This window comes from Gorilla gorilla, chromosome 20 (assembly GCF_029281585.2).
Source record: "Gorilla gorilla gorilla isolate KB3781 chromosome 20, NHGRI_mGorGor1-v2.1_pri, whole genome shotgun sequence".
NCBI lineage: Eukaryota > Metazoa > Chordata > Mammalia > Primates > Hominidae > Gorilla > Gorilla gorilla.
In genome coordinates, this window is record NC_073244.2 from 63,299,551 (window position 1) to 63,312,806 (window position 13,256).

General features: G+C 54.4%; 1 protein-coding gene across 1 annotated transcript; it reads right to left on the minus strand.

Annotated features, from left to right (window-relative positions):
* Window positions 1-402: 402 nt before the first annotated feature.
* VSIG10L (V-set and immunoglobulin domain containing 10 like) lies at window positions 403-11,683 on the minus strand. The gene is made up of 10 exons (XM_004061281.5): window positions 10,929-11,683; window positions 10,000-10,851; window positions 9,273-9,566; window positions 8,855-9,139; window positions 7,733-7,987; window positions 6,771-7,049; window positions 6,116-6,412; window positions 3,071-3,184; window positions 2,671-2,825; window positions 403-1,511 (listed from the first exon to the last, which is right to left on the minus strand). Exons 1-10 carry the CDS (start codon window positions 10,966-10,968, stop codon window positions 1,440-1,442), a joined length of 2,643 nt encoding a protein of 880 aa, XP_004061329.1. The 5' UTR covers window positions 10,969-11,683; the 3' UTR covers window positions 403-1,439.
* Window positions 11,684-13,256: the final 1,573 nt, after the last annotated feature.

Below are 13,256 nucleotides of genomic sequence, written 5' to 3' on the forward strand. Positions count from 1 at the left end.
CACTGGCAGATCCACGTGTTATGATACAGGCTGGATATCTGGTTTCCTAGCCTCCTTTACAGTTATGTGGCCAGTTTGGGCCAAAGAGACATAAATGGAAATTTGCTTGTAGGTTTCCAGGAAAGCTTCCCTCCCACCCCATGAGAGGGAAGAAGGCAGTGATAGAGGGAGGTAGAGGGTGGGGAAGATGTATAGGGAGGAAGTTCTGCCCCCTTCCTTTTATCTTTGGATACAGTTGTGTGAAGATGTGATGACTGGAGCTGCAGCAACCATCTTGCTATGTGAAGCAACATGCTTAGAGTCAATGTGCCAACCCACTGAGGGTGGCAGAGCAGATGGATGCAAAGGGCCCATGTCTTTAATGGCATTACTGAGCTGCTGAGCCAGCCTGAAACCAGCTGCTTCCATAGTTCTTGCCACCATTTTATTTTGTTACTTGCAGTCAAAAGAATCCTCACCAATGCACTCTCTAAATTCTCAATTAGAAACCCAGCTGAAAAAGCAAGACTTACGCTGAAGACAGCAGCAGCAAGCCCAACTCTTCACTGGCACCAAAACATTTGATCAGTCAACAAATATTTATCGATTGCCTGCTGTGTGCGAGGCTCTGGGTTAAGTGCTGAGATAATGATGTGGTCTCTGCTTTCGTAAAGCCCTTAGTTTAGAGAGAGAGTCTCAGGCCACACAAGTAATTACATATTTATGTATCAGGAACGGCAAATTCAAGGATTCTGGGACTTAACCCAAGACTAAGGGAGGGGTAAGGGAACGGTCGTCTAAGATGGTAACTGCTACTCTTAGACTTGAGAAATGAATGACATATGGGAAAAAGAAATGTTATAAGCACAGCAAACTCTAGGGGCAAAATAAATTGTGGCTGAGAGACAGACTGTGATACTGGAGTCCGGGGGCAGAGAAAGAATTGGGAGGGGAGGTCAGGGAGGCCAACAGAGGCCAGACCACAAGGTTTTGAAGGTCACGACGAGGAGTTTGGATAATATCTGAAGGGAAACGCACAGGCCATAGAAGCATTTAAAGAGAAGAGTGACATGATCTGATCTGTTTTAAGATGAAGATGCTGGGAGCTGGATGGGGTGTGGCCTACAGGTGGCAAAGTGAATGTAGGGGGACCTTTTCAGAGAACATGGCCAAGCTCCCTCTCTAGCTCAGAGCAACACAGCAAGCTCTGCCTGTCTGCTGCAGAGGCTTGGAGGTTGTGCAAACCACACAGTTAGATCAGCAGGAGTTTCCCAGCCAAGAAGTCACATCTCCTTACTTGCACAAATACAGGAAGACTCTTCTTCTGCAGCAAAAGAGGGAGACAGAAAGTCCCACTTTCAGGGTCCAACCCTCAGTCATAGCAGGCCCTGCCTGCTGCTGGAGTGAAATAGGAAGTTCTGGCCCAAAACGCCCTGTGCAGGGCAGACCACTGGCTCTGATCACACCTGTGTGGCTGCCCGAACAGTCTTTGAGCCTCCGCCTACAGAGACAACTGAACTGGGGTCTGTGGCCTGGAAGACAGAGGTGGGGTGAGGGGAGAACTCAGTAAGCACCCTGGATGTGACATAACTCACCCGCCTAACTTTTTCTAGCTCTTGCTTGAACTTTTTAGAGATTATCTGGGAACCCTCCATTTGGAGAGGGGAAAAAAAATGCCTGGCTATCCTTGGTGGAGCGAAGCCAGCCAACAACCCAACCCAGTTGTTATTTTTTATTTATTTACTTATTTTTTTTTAGACAGGGTCTCACTCTGTCATCCAGGCTAGAGTACAGTGGCACCGTTAGAGCTCACTGCAGCCTTGACCTCCCAGGCCCAAGCAATCCTCCCACCTCAGCCTCCCTAGCAGCTGGGACTACAGGTACGTGCCACCATGCCCGAATAATTTTAAAATTTTTTGTAGAGATGGGGTATCCCTATGTTGCCCAAGCTGGTATCGAACTCCTGAGCTCAAGCGATTCTCTCTCCTCAACCTCCCGAAGTGCTGGGATTACAGGCATGAACTATCACACCCAGTCACAACAACCCCTCTTTTATGGGGAATGAGGTAACTGTACCCCACTTCATAGAGAAAAATGGGCCTTGCCCAATTTTTATGGGAAAGAAAAATGGAGGGGCTGGGCGTAGTGGCTCATGCCTGTAATCCCAGCACTTTGGGAGGCCGAGGTGGGCGGATCACTTGAGGTTAGGAGTTCGGGACCAGCCTGCCTAACATGGTGAAATCCCGTCTGTACTAAAAATACAAAAATCAGTCAGGCATTGTGGTGCTTGCCTGTAATCCCAGCTACTCAAGTGGCTGAGGCAGGAAAATCGCTTGAACCCAGGAGGCAGAGGCTGCAGTGAGTCGAGATTGCACCACTGCAGTCCAACCTGGGCAACAAAGTGAGACTGTCTCCAAAAAAAAAAAAAAAAAAAAAAAGAGAGAGAGAGAGAGAGATCCTATTTCCCTCCTTTGGAGAAGAAACTGGAATTCACTCTTATTTTAATATACATCAAAGGTGGGCGGGAAGCTCTGTCCAACTTTGATGCATTTTTAAAAAGGATAAAGTTATACAGACTGTAAACTAACAAGTAAAACTGGAGTTAGATAATTGAGACCCTCTCATCTCCCTGACTGTAATACAAGAAGTTCCGCCCCGACTCCAGGAGGAAATGAGGGCACCCACACTCACTTGGTAGGCCCTAGTTGAGCTGTGGTCCTCCAGAGGGACTTTGAGGTCCAGAGGCCATGAAATCTCCACTGGGGTCACACTATGCATCTTCTTTTCTGAGGGGGTGACCACGGGGACCAAGGTAGAGGGATGCTTCTTTTTCTCAGGAGTCTTTCCTGATTGAGAGGCGGAAGAGAAGCAGGAACACGTGATTGGCTGCCCCAACATGCCAACCCAGCCAATAGCAAGGGAAGCTGGTCGGAGAGGCGGAGCCTTATGCTGATTGGCTGATTTGGAGGTAGGAGGGCGGGATGGATGACCTATGACGGCACTGATTGGCTCAGCCAGGTCTTCCATAGGCCTCTTTCTAGGGTCCCTCCCCGTTGGTCATGGTTGCCCCTTCCCCAGTCCCCTTGCTCACCACGAAAGCGGCACAGGCAGCAGATGCAAAGGAGGAGAAGTACGGCTAGCAGCGCCAGGCCCAGCAGGGAGCCCAGGACGATGCCAGCGATGGCCCCATGGCTCAACGTGGGGCCTGGAAGAGACAAAGAGAAGAAAGAGAAGGGGAACAGGAACCAAGGTTGGACCCAAGTTTCCTAAGCCCCCTAACTTTGTGCTGAGACCCAGGAGTCTGGCCCCCACTGTCCCTCCCCTCCCAGAACCCAGGAATGTGGGATCCCAGCACTCTCAACTCATTTAACAGTTACTGAGTGACCATGGTGTGCCTGGCTCTCAGACAGGTAGTGAGGATTCATTGGTGGGCCAAACAGGAAAGATATCTACCCTTATGGGGCTTAATTCTAGGAGAGAAGACAGAAATAAATGAGCAATACATAACATAATCACAGATTGTCCCGAGAAAGAAAAAGTGATGTGATAGAGATAATGGGGGTCGGGTGTGGTGGCTCACACCTGTGATTCCCAACAATTTGGGAGGTCAAGGTGGGCAACCACTTGAGCCCAGGAGTTGGAGACCAGCCTGGGCAACATAGCGAGATCCTGTCTCTACAAAAAATAGAAAAACTAGCCAGGCGCGGTGGCTGTGCCTGTAGCCCCAGCTACTCAGGAGACTGAGGCAAGAAGATCAACTGAGTCTGGGGACGTTGAGGCTGCAGTGAGCCCAGATCGTGCCACTGCACTCCAGCCTGGGCAACAAAGTGAGACCTTCTCTCAAAAAAAGAAAACAAACAAACAAAAAACAAAAAAGGAACAATGGGAAGGGATGTGACATTTAGAAACAGTGGTGAGCTCAGGTCCCTGAGGAAGTAACGTTTGAACAGAGACTTGAAGAATAAAGACCAGAGACAGTCATACTAAACCCGGGGAAAGGGCATTCCAAGAGGAGGGAACAGTAAATGCAAAGGCCCAGAACTAGAAAAGAGCTTTCTCTGTTCAACGAAGGCCAGCGTGGGTGGAGGATAAGGAAGGAGCAGGCTGCAGGTGGAGGGTGAAGTAGAAAAGGTTTCCAGGAACCAGATCCTAAAGGGGTCCTGCAGAAATTAATGGAAGGCTTTTATGTAGAGCAGCCTCATGATCTGATTTGCATAACTTTGGCTTCTATATGGAGAATGCATTATCTGACAGCAAGAGGGAGTATAAAGAGACCAAATAAACTGCTGTTGCAGTCCAGGCAAGAGAGGATGCTGTGTTTGACCAGAGCCTTGGGGTGAAGATGGAAAATATTTTAGAAGGAAAATGGACCGAACTTACTGGCAATTAGGATGTCAGGGGTGATGTGGCCTGTAAGTGGTGACATTTGTGAGGATGGGGAAGACTGCAGGGTTGGAGGATGCAGTTTTGAGGGAAAACATCGAAAGATCTGTTTTGGGCATATGACATTTGGGATGCTAATTGGACATCCAAAGTGAAGATCTTGACTCACGCCTGTAATCCCAGCACTTTGGGAGGCCGAGGCAGGCAGATCACTTGAGGTCAGGAGCTCAAGACCGGCCTGGCCAACATGGCAAAATCCTGTCTCTGCTAAAAATTCAAAAAAAATTAGCTGGGCGTGGTGGCTCACACCTGTAATCCCAGCTACTCTGGAGGCTGAGGCAGGAGAATCACTTGAACCCAGGAGGTGGACGTTCCAGTTAGCTGAGATCATGCCACTGCACTCCAGCCTGGGTGACAGAGCAACACTCTGTCCACACCCCACACCTCCCCAAAAAGTGAAGATCTTAAGTAGGGAGCATCCTTTTCAAGAGAGAAGTCAGGGCCCAGGATAAGACATTTGGGAGTCATCTGATTATTAATGTTATTGAAGGCCATGAGCATGGACATGATCACTTTGGGGAGTGAGGACTAAATCCTGAGACGCTCCAGTGGAGGCATGTTATCAACTGAATTGTGCCTACCCCAAAAGAAAAACATATGTTGAAGTCCTAACCCCTGTTCCTGTGAATGTGACTTTATTTTGGAATAAGGTCTTTGAAGATGTAACCAAGTCAATTTGAGGTATTAGGGTGGACCCTAATCCAATATAACTGGTGTCCTTAAAAGAAGAGGACAGAAGCCAGGTGCAGTGGCTCACGCCTGTAATCCCAGCACTTTGGGAGGCCAAGGTGTGTGGGTCACCTGAGGTCAGGAGTTCAAGACCAGCCTGGCCAACATGGTGAAATCCCATCTCTAATAATACAAAAATTAGCTGGGTGTGGTGGCGCATGACTGTAATCTTAGCTACTCGGGAGGCTGAGGCAGGAGAATCACTTGAATCTGGGAGGTAGAAGTTGCGGTGAACCGGTATCATGCCATTGCACTCCAGCCTGGGCGACAAGAGCAAAACTCCTTCTCAAAAAAGAAGAAGGAGAAGGAGAAGAAGAAGAAGAGACACACACACAGGAAGAAGCCTGTGGGAAGCTGGAGGCAGAGGTTGGAGTGATGCAGCTGCAAGTCCAGGAATGCCAAGGATGAAACAGCCGCCACCAGGAGCTAGGAAGACACAAAGGAGGATTCTACACAGGGTCTCAGAGGGAGTAGGACTCTGTCGACACCTTGATATTTTTTTTTTTTTTTTTTGAGACAGAGTCTGGCTCTTTCACCCAGGCTGGAGTGCAGTGGCTGATCTCGGCTCACTGCAAGCTCCGCCTCCCGGGTTCGCGCCATTCTCCTGCCTCAGCCTCCCGAGTAGCTGGGACTATAGGTGCCCGCCACCGCGCCCGGCTAATTTTTTGTATTTTTAGTAGAGACGGGGTTTCACCGTGTGAGCCAGGAGGTCTCGATCTCCTGACCTCGTGATCCGCCCGTCTCGGCCTCCCAAAGTGCTGGGATTACAGGCGTGAGCCACCGCGCCCAGCCAACACCTTGATTTTAGACTTCTGACCTCCAGACCTGTGAGAGAAGAAATTCCTGTAGTCTCAAGCCATGCAGTTCATGGTACTTTGTTAGGGCAGGCCCCAGGACACTAAAACAGGGAGACACGGAGGATCTGGCACAACAGAGAAGGTCTAATCGGACAGCCCCAACTCACCGGCCCGGTAGACTCGGCTTTGTGATGGAGTCCCTGGCTGGCCCCCCAGGATGGGCAGGATCCGAAAGGTCCAGGTCCCTGGGTTCCGAGGTGGAAGAGGCACCACGGCTGACCGCTCCTGAGGCCCCAGGATGAGCAGGGAGACCCAGTCCCTGTAGGTGGAAGTCCTGCCCAGAGCAGGCCCATCTGGCCATGCCTGGATCTCAAAACTGCTGATCAGGGCCCCGCGCTCCACATCCCAAGTCAGCACGGCTGCATCTCTGGCTCTCTGAAGCCTCCACGAGGATATGGAGGGTCCTAGAGGGATGTGGGGGAGGCTGGATTCTTGGGTGCCAGAGGGGAGAGGGAAGGGGGCTGGGGGGCTGGGCTCCTGGGTCTGAGGGAGGAGGGGGTGGGGGCCTGGACTCCTGGATCTGAGGGTGGAAGGGGCTGGTGACCTGGACTCCTGGGTCTGAGGGAAGAGGGGCTGGGGCTAGATCCTTGGGTCTGAGGGAGGAGGGGCTGAGGCCTGGACTCCAGGGTCTGAGGGAGGAGGGGCTGAGGCCTGGACTCCAGGGTCTGAGGGAGGAGAGGTCTGGGGCCTGAACTTCTGGGTCTGAGGGCTGGAGCGGCTGGAGACGTGGACTTCTGGGTTTTTTGAAATAACGTGGCTCACCAATGAGGGTGATCTGGTCACCGCCAGCACCCAGCGCCCCACTGCACAGCACGGAGTAATTTCCCAGGTCCCAGTCCAGGCTGAAGTTGCCGATATGGAGTTTCCGCCCATCTTGACTGAGCCGCAGGCGACTCCCGCCTCCTGGAGCCAGGGGCCGCCCTTCCCGGGCCCAGGATGCCCGTGAGGGTGGGGGACAACCAGAGGCCTCCAGTGCCACCTCTGCCTCCCCCAACCCTGTCTCTGCCACCAGCAGATGCAGCAGCACCTCTCGGGGGGCCTCTGCCGGTGGGAGAAGTCCAGTTAAGAAAGTCAAGACCTTACCTTGGATTCAAAGAACAGATCCTATGCCCTACTTTAAATCAGATGGTGGTAAGCCCCCACACTTTGGCCACCTGAGAAAGAACTGCCAATTTACTCACTCATTAGCTCATTCATTCATTCATTCATTCATTTATTATCTGATTTCCTCATCAAACACTTATTGAACACATACCATAGGCGCAGGCCCTGTACTGGGAAACTCATATTATTTTCAGCTATTCATTCTTCTTTATTATTATTATTATTTTGTACCAATAATAATTACAAGACTGGGTCTTGCCACACTGCCCAGGCTGGTCTTGAACTCCTAGGCTCAAGCAATCCTCCCGCCCCCAGCTACCAAAGTGCTGCGATTATTGCGCCCGGCCTTGTTACTTTTTAAAATATCACTGCTTTATCTCTCTGAACACGTGTGAAAGTGATGGCCTTCTTCCTGTGTCCAGAAAAATACCCCCATCCCTGCACCACGCCACCATGAGGTATAGGAAAATCTTTGTCCCTTTTCTAGTTTGAGGACAGTGAAGTCCTGCCTCTTTCTTGGACTAAGGACGTACCCCATACCCCTTCAGAATTTTCGAAGGACCAAAGAAAAAGTCTCCCTCCTCCTCGAGAAACAGCAAAAAAGCCCCGCGCCCTCTCACCCGGCGTGACTGTGCAGGTACGCGTGGCCACCAGGTGGCGAGCAAGGCAGGTGATGGGGACGCCGCTGAGCCGGGGGTGGGCGGGGACGGCCGCCAGCAGCACAGAGGACACTGGCCCGGCGCGGATGCCTTCGGGGAGACCCTGGAACTGCAGGGAGGCAGCAGGGGCCCCGCCGGGCCACGAGCAGCGGAAGCGGAGGCTGCGGTCCCCGGGACCCCCTTCGACTGAGCACTGTGGGGCCCCGGGGGGCAGGTCTGCGGAGAGAAGGGAGAGAATGAAGATGGAGTCCCTTTCTCATTTCTTCTCCAGCCCCGCCTCTCCGCGCGGTGACTCCACCCTTCTTCACTAGCCCCACCCCATAGGCGCTCACACTCCCCACTTTTCCTGCGATCCCGTTCCCTTTTCCCATTAACTTCCCCGCTAAGTGGATAGCCCGCAGCCCTGCTGACTGCCCAACTTAAGAAAACTGCATCTTCACACAATGATGTTTCTCTTCCCAAACGTAACTCAGCCCCTTCCTTTCCAGCTCCACCCACTTCTGCCAGGTTACTTCGCCCCCTCCTGGATTGCACTCCGAGAAGCCTCCCCTTTTCCCAGATATCTCCGCCCTTCCTTGTGGACCCCTTCGCCTTTCTAAGACAATTCTGCCCGCTTTCCAAATGACCTCGCCCCTTTTCCTGGTGACTCCGCCCCCCTTCCCAGGTAACTTCTCCCTTTGCTGATCCCACTTAAGCAAATTAGTTCTTTCCTTTTCTAACTCCCAGTCTTTGCCATTTAACTCGGCTGTCGACTTTGTTGAGTGTTCCATGCCCAGGAATGTCCGCCCTCTCAGTGCTGGGCCGGCCCGTCAGTCCTGGTCATCCCTGCCACTCTATTTCGCTCCTTCCCTTATCCTCTTTCTGGCCCCGCCTCTTATCCTAGGTGTCTCCGCCCCTCCGCGCTGGCCCGCCCCACCACGGGTATCCCAGCTCTTTCTTGGTGACCCGCCCTCCCGCCGGCCCTGCCCCACCCACCGGCATGCTGCTCCTCCTTGCTGGCCCCGCCCCTTTCCTCTAGCCCCGCCCCCGTTCTGGCCCCGCCGCTCTCCCAGGCGTTCCCGTACTCCCGCCCCAGCCTCTCACCCGCCACTGTAAGGTTGAGCAGCGAGCGGCGGCGGCGGCCGGTACGCGGGTTCGCCGCCAGGCAGGCGTAGGTTCCTGCGTGGCCCGGTCCGACCGCGGGCAGCAGGAGGCGCGACCCCGCGGGCACCGCGGCCTCGGCCGGGTCCGCCAGGCTCCACGTGATGTCGGCGGGCGGCCGCGAGGCGGCGGCGCAGCGCAAGGTCACGTTACTGCCCGCGGTGACAAAGTGGGAAGGCGCGGCGTCGCGGTCCGAGGAGACCGTGATGGTCGGCGGGTCCGGGCCGTCTGGAGGGAGGAGGGGTCGGGACCGCGAGTGTCAGGGTCACCTGGGACGCCGCTAGGACTCCCGGAGACTGGGCCCCCAGCTCCCTTCTCCCCAATGACCCCCTGTCCCCGACCCGAGGCATCCCCCACTCACAGAAGACGCTGACGTCGGCGGCAGCCTCCCTGTGGCCGAAGGGGCTGCGGACGCAGCAAGTGTACCGGGCGTGGTCGCTGCGCACAGGGCGCACGATGAGCAGCTGGTCGCCCTCTGAGCGGATCCGGGGCGTCTCGGCTCCCTCGGATTCCGCCGCCTCCAGGGCGCGTCCGTCCCGGCTCCAGCTCAGCTCCCCGCGACCTGGCCCCCACCCCAGGCAGCGCAGCCGGAGCTCGGCCGCCCCCTCCTCTGTCTCTGGAGCCTTGGGCTGAACCGACAGCTGGGGTAGGGGCTCTGGGAGAGGGAGAATGGGCTCAGGACCCACCCAGTCCTGGAGCCCATCTTTGGTCCCCTTAGAGGGAACCCCAGCCGCTGCTCCCTCTAAGTCCCTGGAGTCTCGGCCCCCATCCCTCTCCTCTCATAAACCCATGAGTTTGGGCCCCCAGACACCTCCTCTCCGGGACCCAGGAGTTCGCCAGAAGAGGCTCCTAGCCTCCTCCTCTTCCCTCAGACCTGGGAGTTCAGGCCCCCAGGAGTCTCCATCCCAGGTCCACCTTTGCTCAGACACCCCTGCCTTGACCTCTAGCTCTTTTTCTCCCTTCCTCAACCCAGAAGTCCTCTTCTCCTATCCAGGGACCCTACAGCACCGTGACTTGCCCAAAGCCTGGCAGAGCAAAGCAGCCCCTGCCGCCAGCACGCCGGACGCCGGACGCCAGGGCCCACTTACCATACACAACCACCGTGAACTCGCGAGTCTGCCGGGAGACCCCTGCCCGGATGATCTCAGCCGTGTAGACCCCTGCATCGTCCAGCTGGGCAGAGGCGAGCTCCAGAACCCCCCGGGCCTGGTCAAATCGCAGGTGGTCTCGGTGAGCAGGGTCCAGGCTGATCAGAGGTGCCCCTGGCCCCAGGCCCCCAGCTGCCAGCACCTTTGAGCCCCGGCGCCAGACCACCAGAGAGGTGGGGGGCCCAGGGTTGGGGATTGGGACTAGGGGGAGCCGGATGGTGGTCCCCACCAGCACAGCGAGTGGGCCCCCCACCTGCTGGGGAAAGCTTGCAGCTGAGTGGGTCTCTGCAGAAAATTTGGATTCAGGGCTCTGGGCAGAGAGTTTAAGATCCATATCATCCGGGGAGAATTTTGAATCTGGGGCCTCAACAGACAGTTTGGTATTGGAGACTTGAGTAGAAATGTTTGAAGCTGGGGTCTTAACAGTGAAGGAAGGCTTGGGGTCTTTGGCAGGAACTTGAGGATCCGAAATATCAGGAAATACTTCAGAACCAGGGGTTTCAGAGAAGGGGGAAACCGGGCTCAAATCTTGGCCCTCAGCAGAAACATTTGACCAGAAGGACCCAGACATGTTGGAACTCAGGGCCTCAGGAAACCAGCTGGAATCAGAGATTCCAGCAGAGGCTTTTGAATCCAGGAACTGATCTGGAACTTTCCAGCTGGGAGGTTTGATGGAGGGAACTTCCACACCCAGCCCCTGGGAAGAGCTCTTCAAGTCTGAAGAGAAGGCAGAGAAGTTGGTTTGCTGAAGTCCAGAAGAGGCTCTGAGGGTGAGGATCCCTACCAAGGAGGCTGCAGAGAACAGAGAAAGGCGTTGGGGGAGGCTGCTGAGGGGGACTGACGGGGAGGGGACTGAGTAGGGAACTTACCCAGGAGTAGGAAGAGTGGCAGAGCCTGTGGGGTGTCCATGGTGCTGGCCTCACTGAAAGGACACTGGAGAGAGACCCAGGACTGCACCCATCCCTCCCGGGTCAGACGAGTCCAACAGGACTGGTAGCTTAGCTTCCTGGGAGGGGAAGGGAGGCAGACCCAGAGGGAGGTGCCAAGATCCTCAACCCCAATGTGGTGGCTGAGCTGCCCACCTCACCCCACTCTCTTCATTAGCTGGTCCCATCTGCAGAGAGGCCCAGCCTGATCCCTGCACTCCCCACCCCCAGGGGGAAGCTGGAGAAAACATTCCCAGCTAAAAATGTGGTAGCAAATTTGTGAGACAAAGCCAGGAAGACTTCCTGGAGGAGGGTGAGGTGACCTTTCCGAGAGCCCCACCTCTGATGGCCACAGCTTCGGAGCAGGCTTCCTCCTCCCCAGCCTCCTGGCTCCTTCCACTCTGTCTTGCCTGCAGCCTCAGATACTTCTGACCCTGCTCCTCCTCTGCTCCAAATCCTCCCAAGGCTCTCTGTTGCCCTCAGAACCAAGTCTCCAGGTGCTATCTCCTGCCAGGGCCTCTATCCTGAGACCAGAGCTGCATTTCCGCATCCCCGAGGCCCTCACATGGCCTGTGTCCCGCTAAACTCAGAATCTTTCCTCTAACCCAAACTTCCTCACACCTCCAGGATGGCTTCACTGTCTTCGCAAATGCTGGAGAACATTCCCACCTCCTCCCTCCCTGTCACCACTGTCGATCTGAGTCCAACCCTCCTCCCCCTAGTTCTCACTGGCCAGGCTCTGTCTTCTCTTCCTGCCCCGTCTCCCTCCTCTGCCCAGTCTCCTCCAGTCCCTGCCAGGGTCCTTCTATACCCAGAGCTGAACCTGCCTCCCCCTGCTCACAGCCCTCCCCTGGCTCCCCAGCACCCTCTGGAGACATCCAAGCTTCAAAGCAAACTCATGCACACCCCCCACTCAAGCACTTGAACATCCTGCCCGCCCATCTCACCCCCCAGTCCTCTACCTGGAATGCTCTCTCCCACTCTCCACCTCCCTCCAACCTGGCTAAACCACAACTTGTCCTTCAGGTCTCACCTTATTAAGAACCATAATTACCACTTAATTTGAGCCAGGAACTACGCTAAATGTTTCCTATGCACTATCAGGCTGAACACTTCTAAACACCCTATAAGCTGAGTGTCATTATACTCACTTTGCAGGCCAGGGGACTTAGGCTCAGAGAGGTCAAGGGACCTGCAGGAGGTTGCACAGCCAGAGGGAGAAGCTGGACTTGGGACCAGGATGGTCAGACCGTTGACTCCTTCTGATAGCTTTTCCCACCATCCCATGTGGAGCTTAGGGCCTCTGCTCAGCTCCCAGTCCTCTAAGCTTACCCTGGCCCAGTTCTCACCAGTAATAATACTGGTTATATATATATATATTGAGATGGAATCTTGTTCTGTCACCCAGTGAGTGCCTCAGCTCACTACAGGCTCCATCTCCCGGGTTCAAGTGATTCTCCCGTCTCAGCCTCTGCAGCAGCTGGGAGTATAGGCGCGCACCACCACACCAGGCTAATTTTTGTTATTTTTAGTAGAGATGGGGTTTCGCCATGTTGGCCAGGCTTATCATGAACTCCTGACCTCAAGTGATCTGCCCGCCTCAGCCTCCCATTGTTGGGATTATAGGCGTGAGCCACCGTGCCCGGACTAATACTGGTAATAATATATATTTAGCATTTTTTGCATAGCAGGTGTGGTTATGGGGGTGCTACATAAATTAACCTTTCAAAACTCCATGGAGTAGATTATGTAGCTTAAAGAGGGCTGCAAATTTGAGCGTCCTCCTGTTAAGATGCGGGGTCTATGTCCCCACTGCTTGGATCTGAGTAGGCTGTGTGACTGCTGGACCAAGACGTGGAAGTGGCCCTGTGCCAGGGTCTGCGTCTAGGCCGGCATATGCCACTTTCTGTATCATAGGACACTCCCTCATGGAATCCAGCCGCCACACTGCGAGGATCAGCAACCCCATGGAGGGGAATCATGGCCCCTGGTCAGCAGCCCCAGCCAGCTTGCTGGCTATGTGGGTGAGCCCTCTTGGAAGTCAATCCCCTGGCCCCATTTGAGGCACATGAACTGATCCTGAACTGGATCCAGGAATGGATCCAGTGGGATTTGACCCAGGGCCCTGGGACCCAGAACCCATGCCCTTAACCTCTACATGATGCTGTTACTATTTTGATCTGCAGATGAGGCAACTGAAACTCAAAACAGGAAGGAACTCACCCAAGATCTAGCTGGCAAAGGTGAGAGTGAGCATATGAAATCAATATA

Coding starts and splice junctions, on each gene's coding strand:
- VSIG10L (XM_004061281.5), bottom strand. CDS start 10,968: ATGGACACCCCACAGGCTCTGCCACTCTTCCTACTCCTGG. Junction 9,140..9,272: donor CGCCGACGTCAGCGTCTTCT/GTGAGTGGGGGA, acceptor TCCTCCCTCCAG/ACGGCCCGGACCCGCCGACC. Junction 6,413..6,770: donor TGACCAGATCACCCTCATTG/GTGAGCCACGTT, acceptor ACATCCCTCTAG/GACCCTCCATATCCTCGTGG.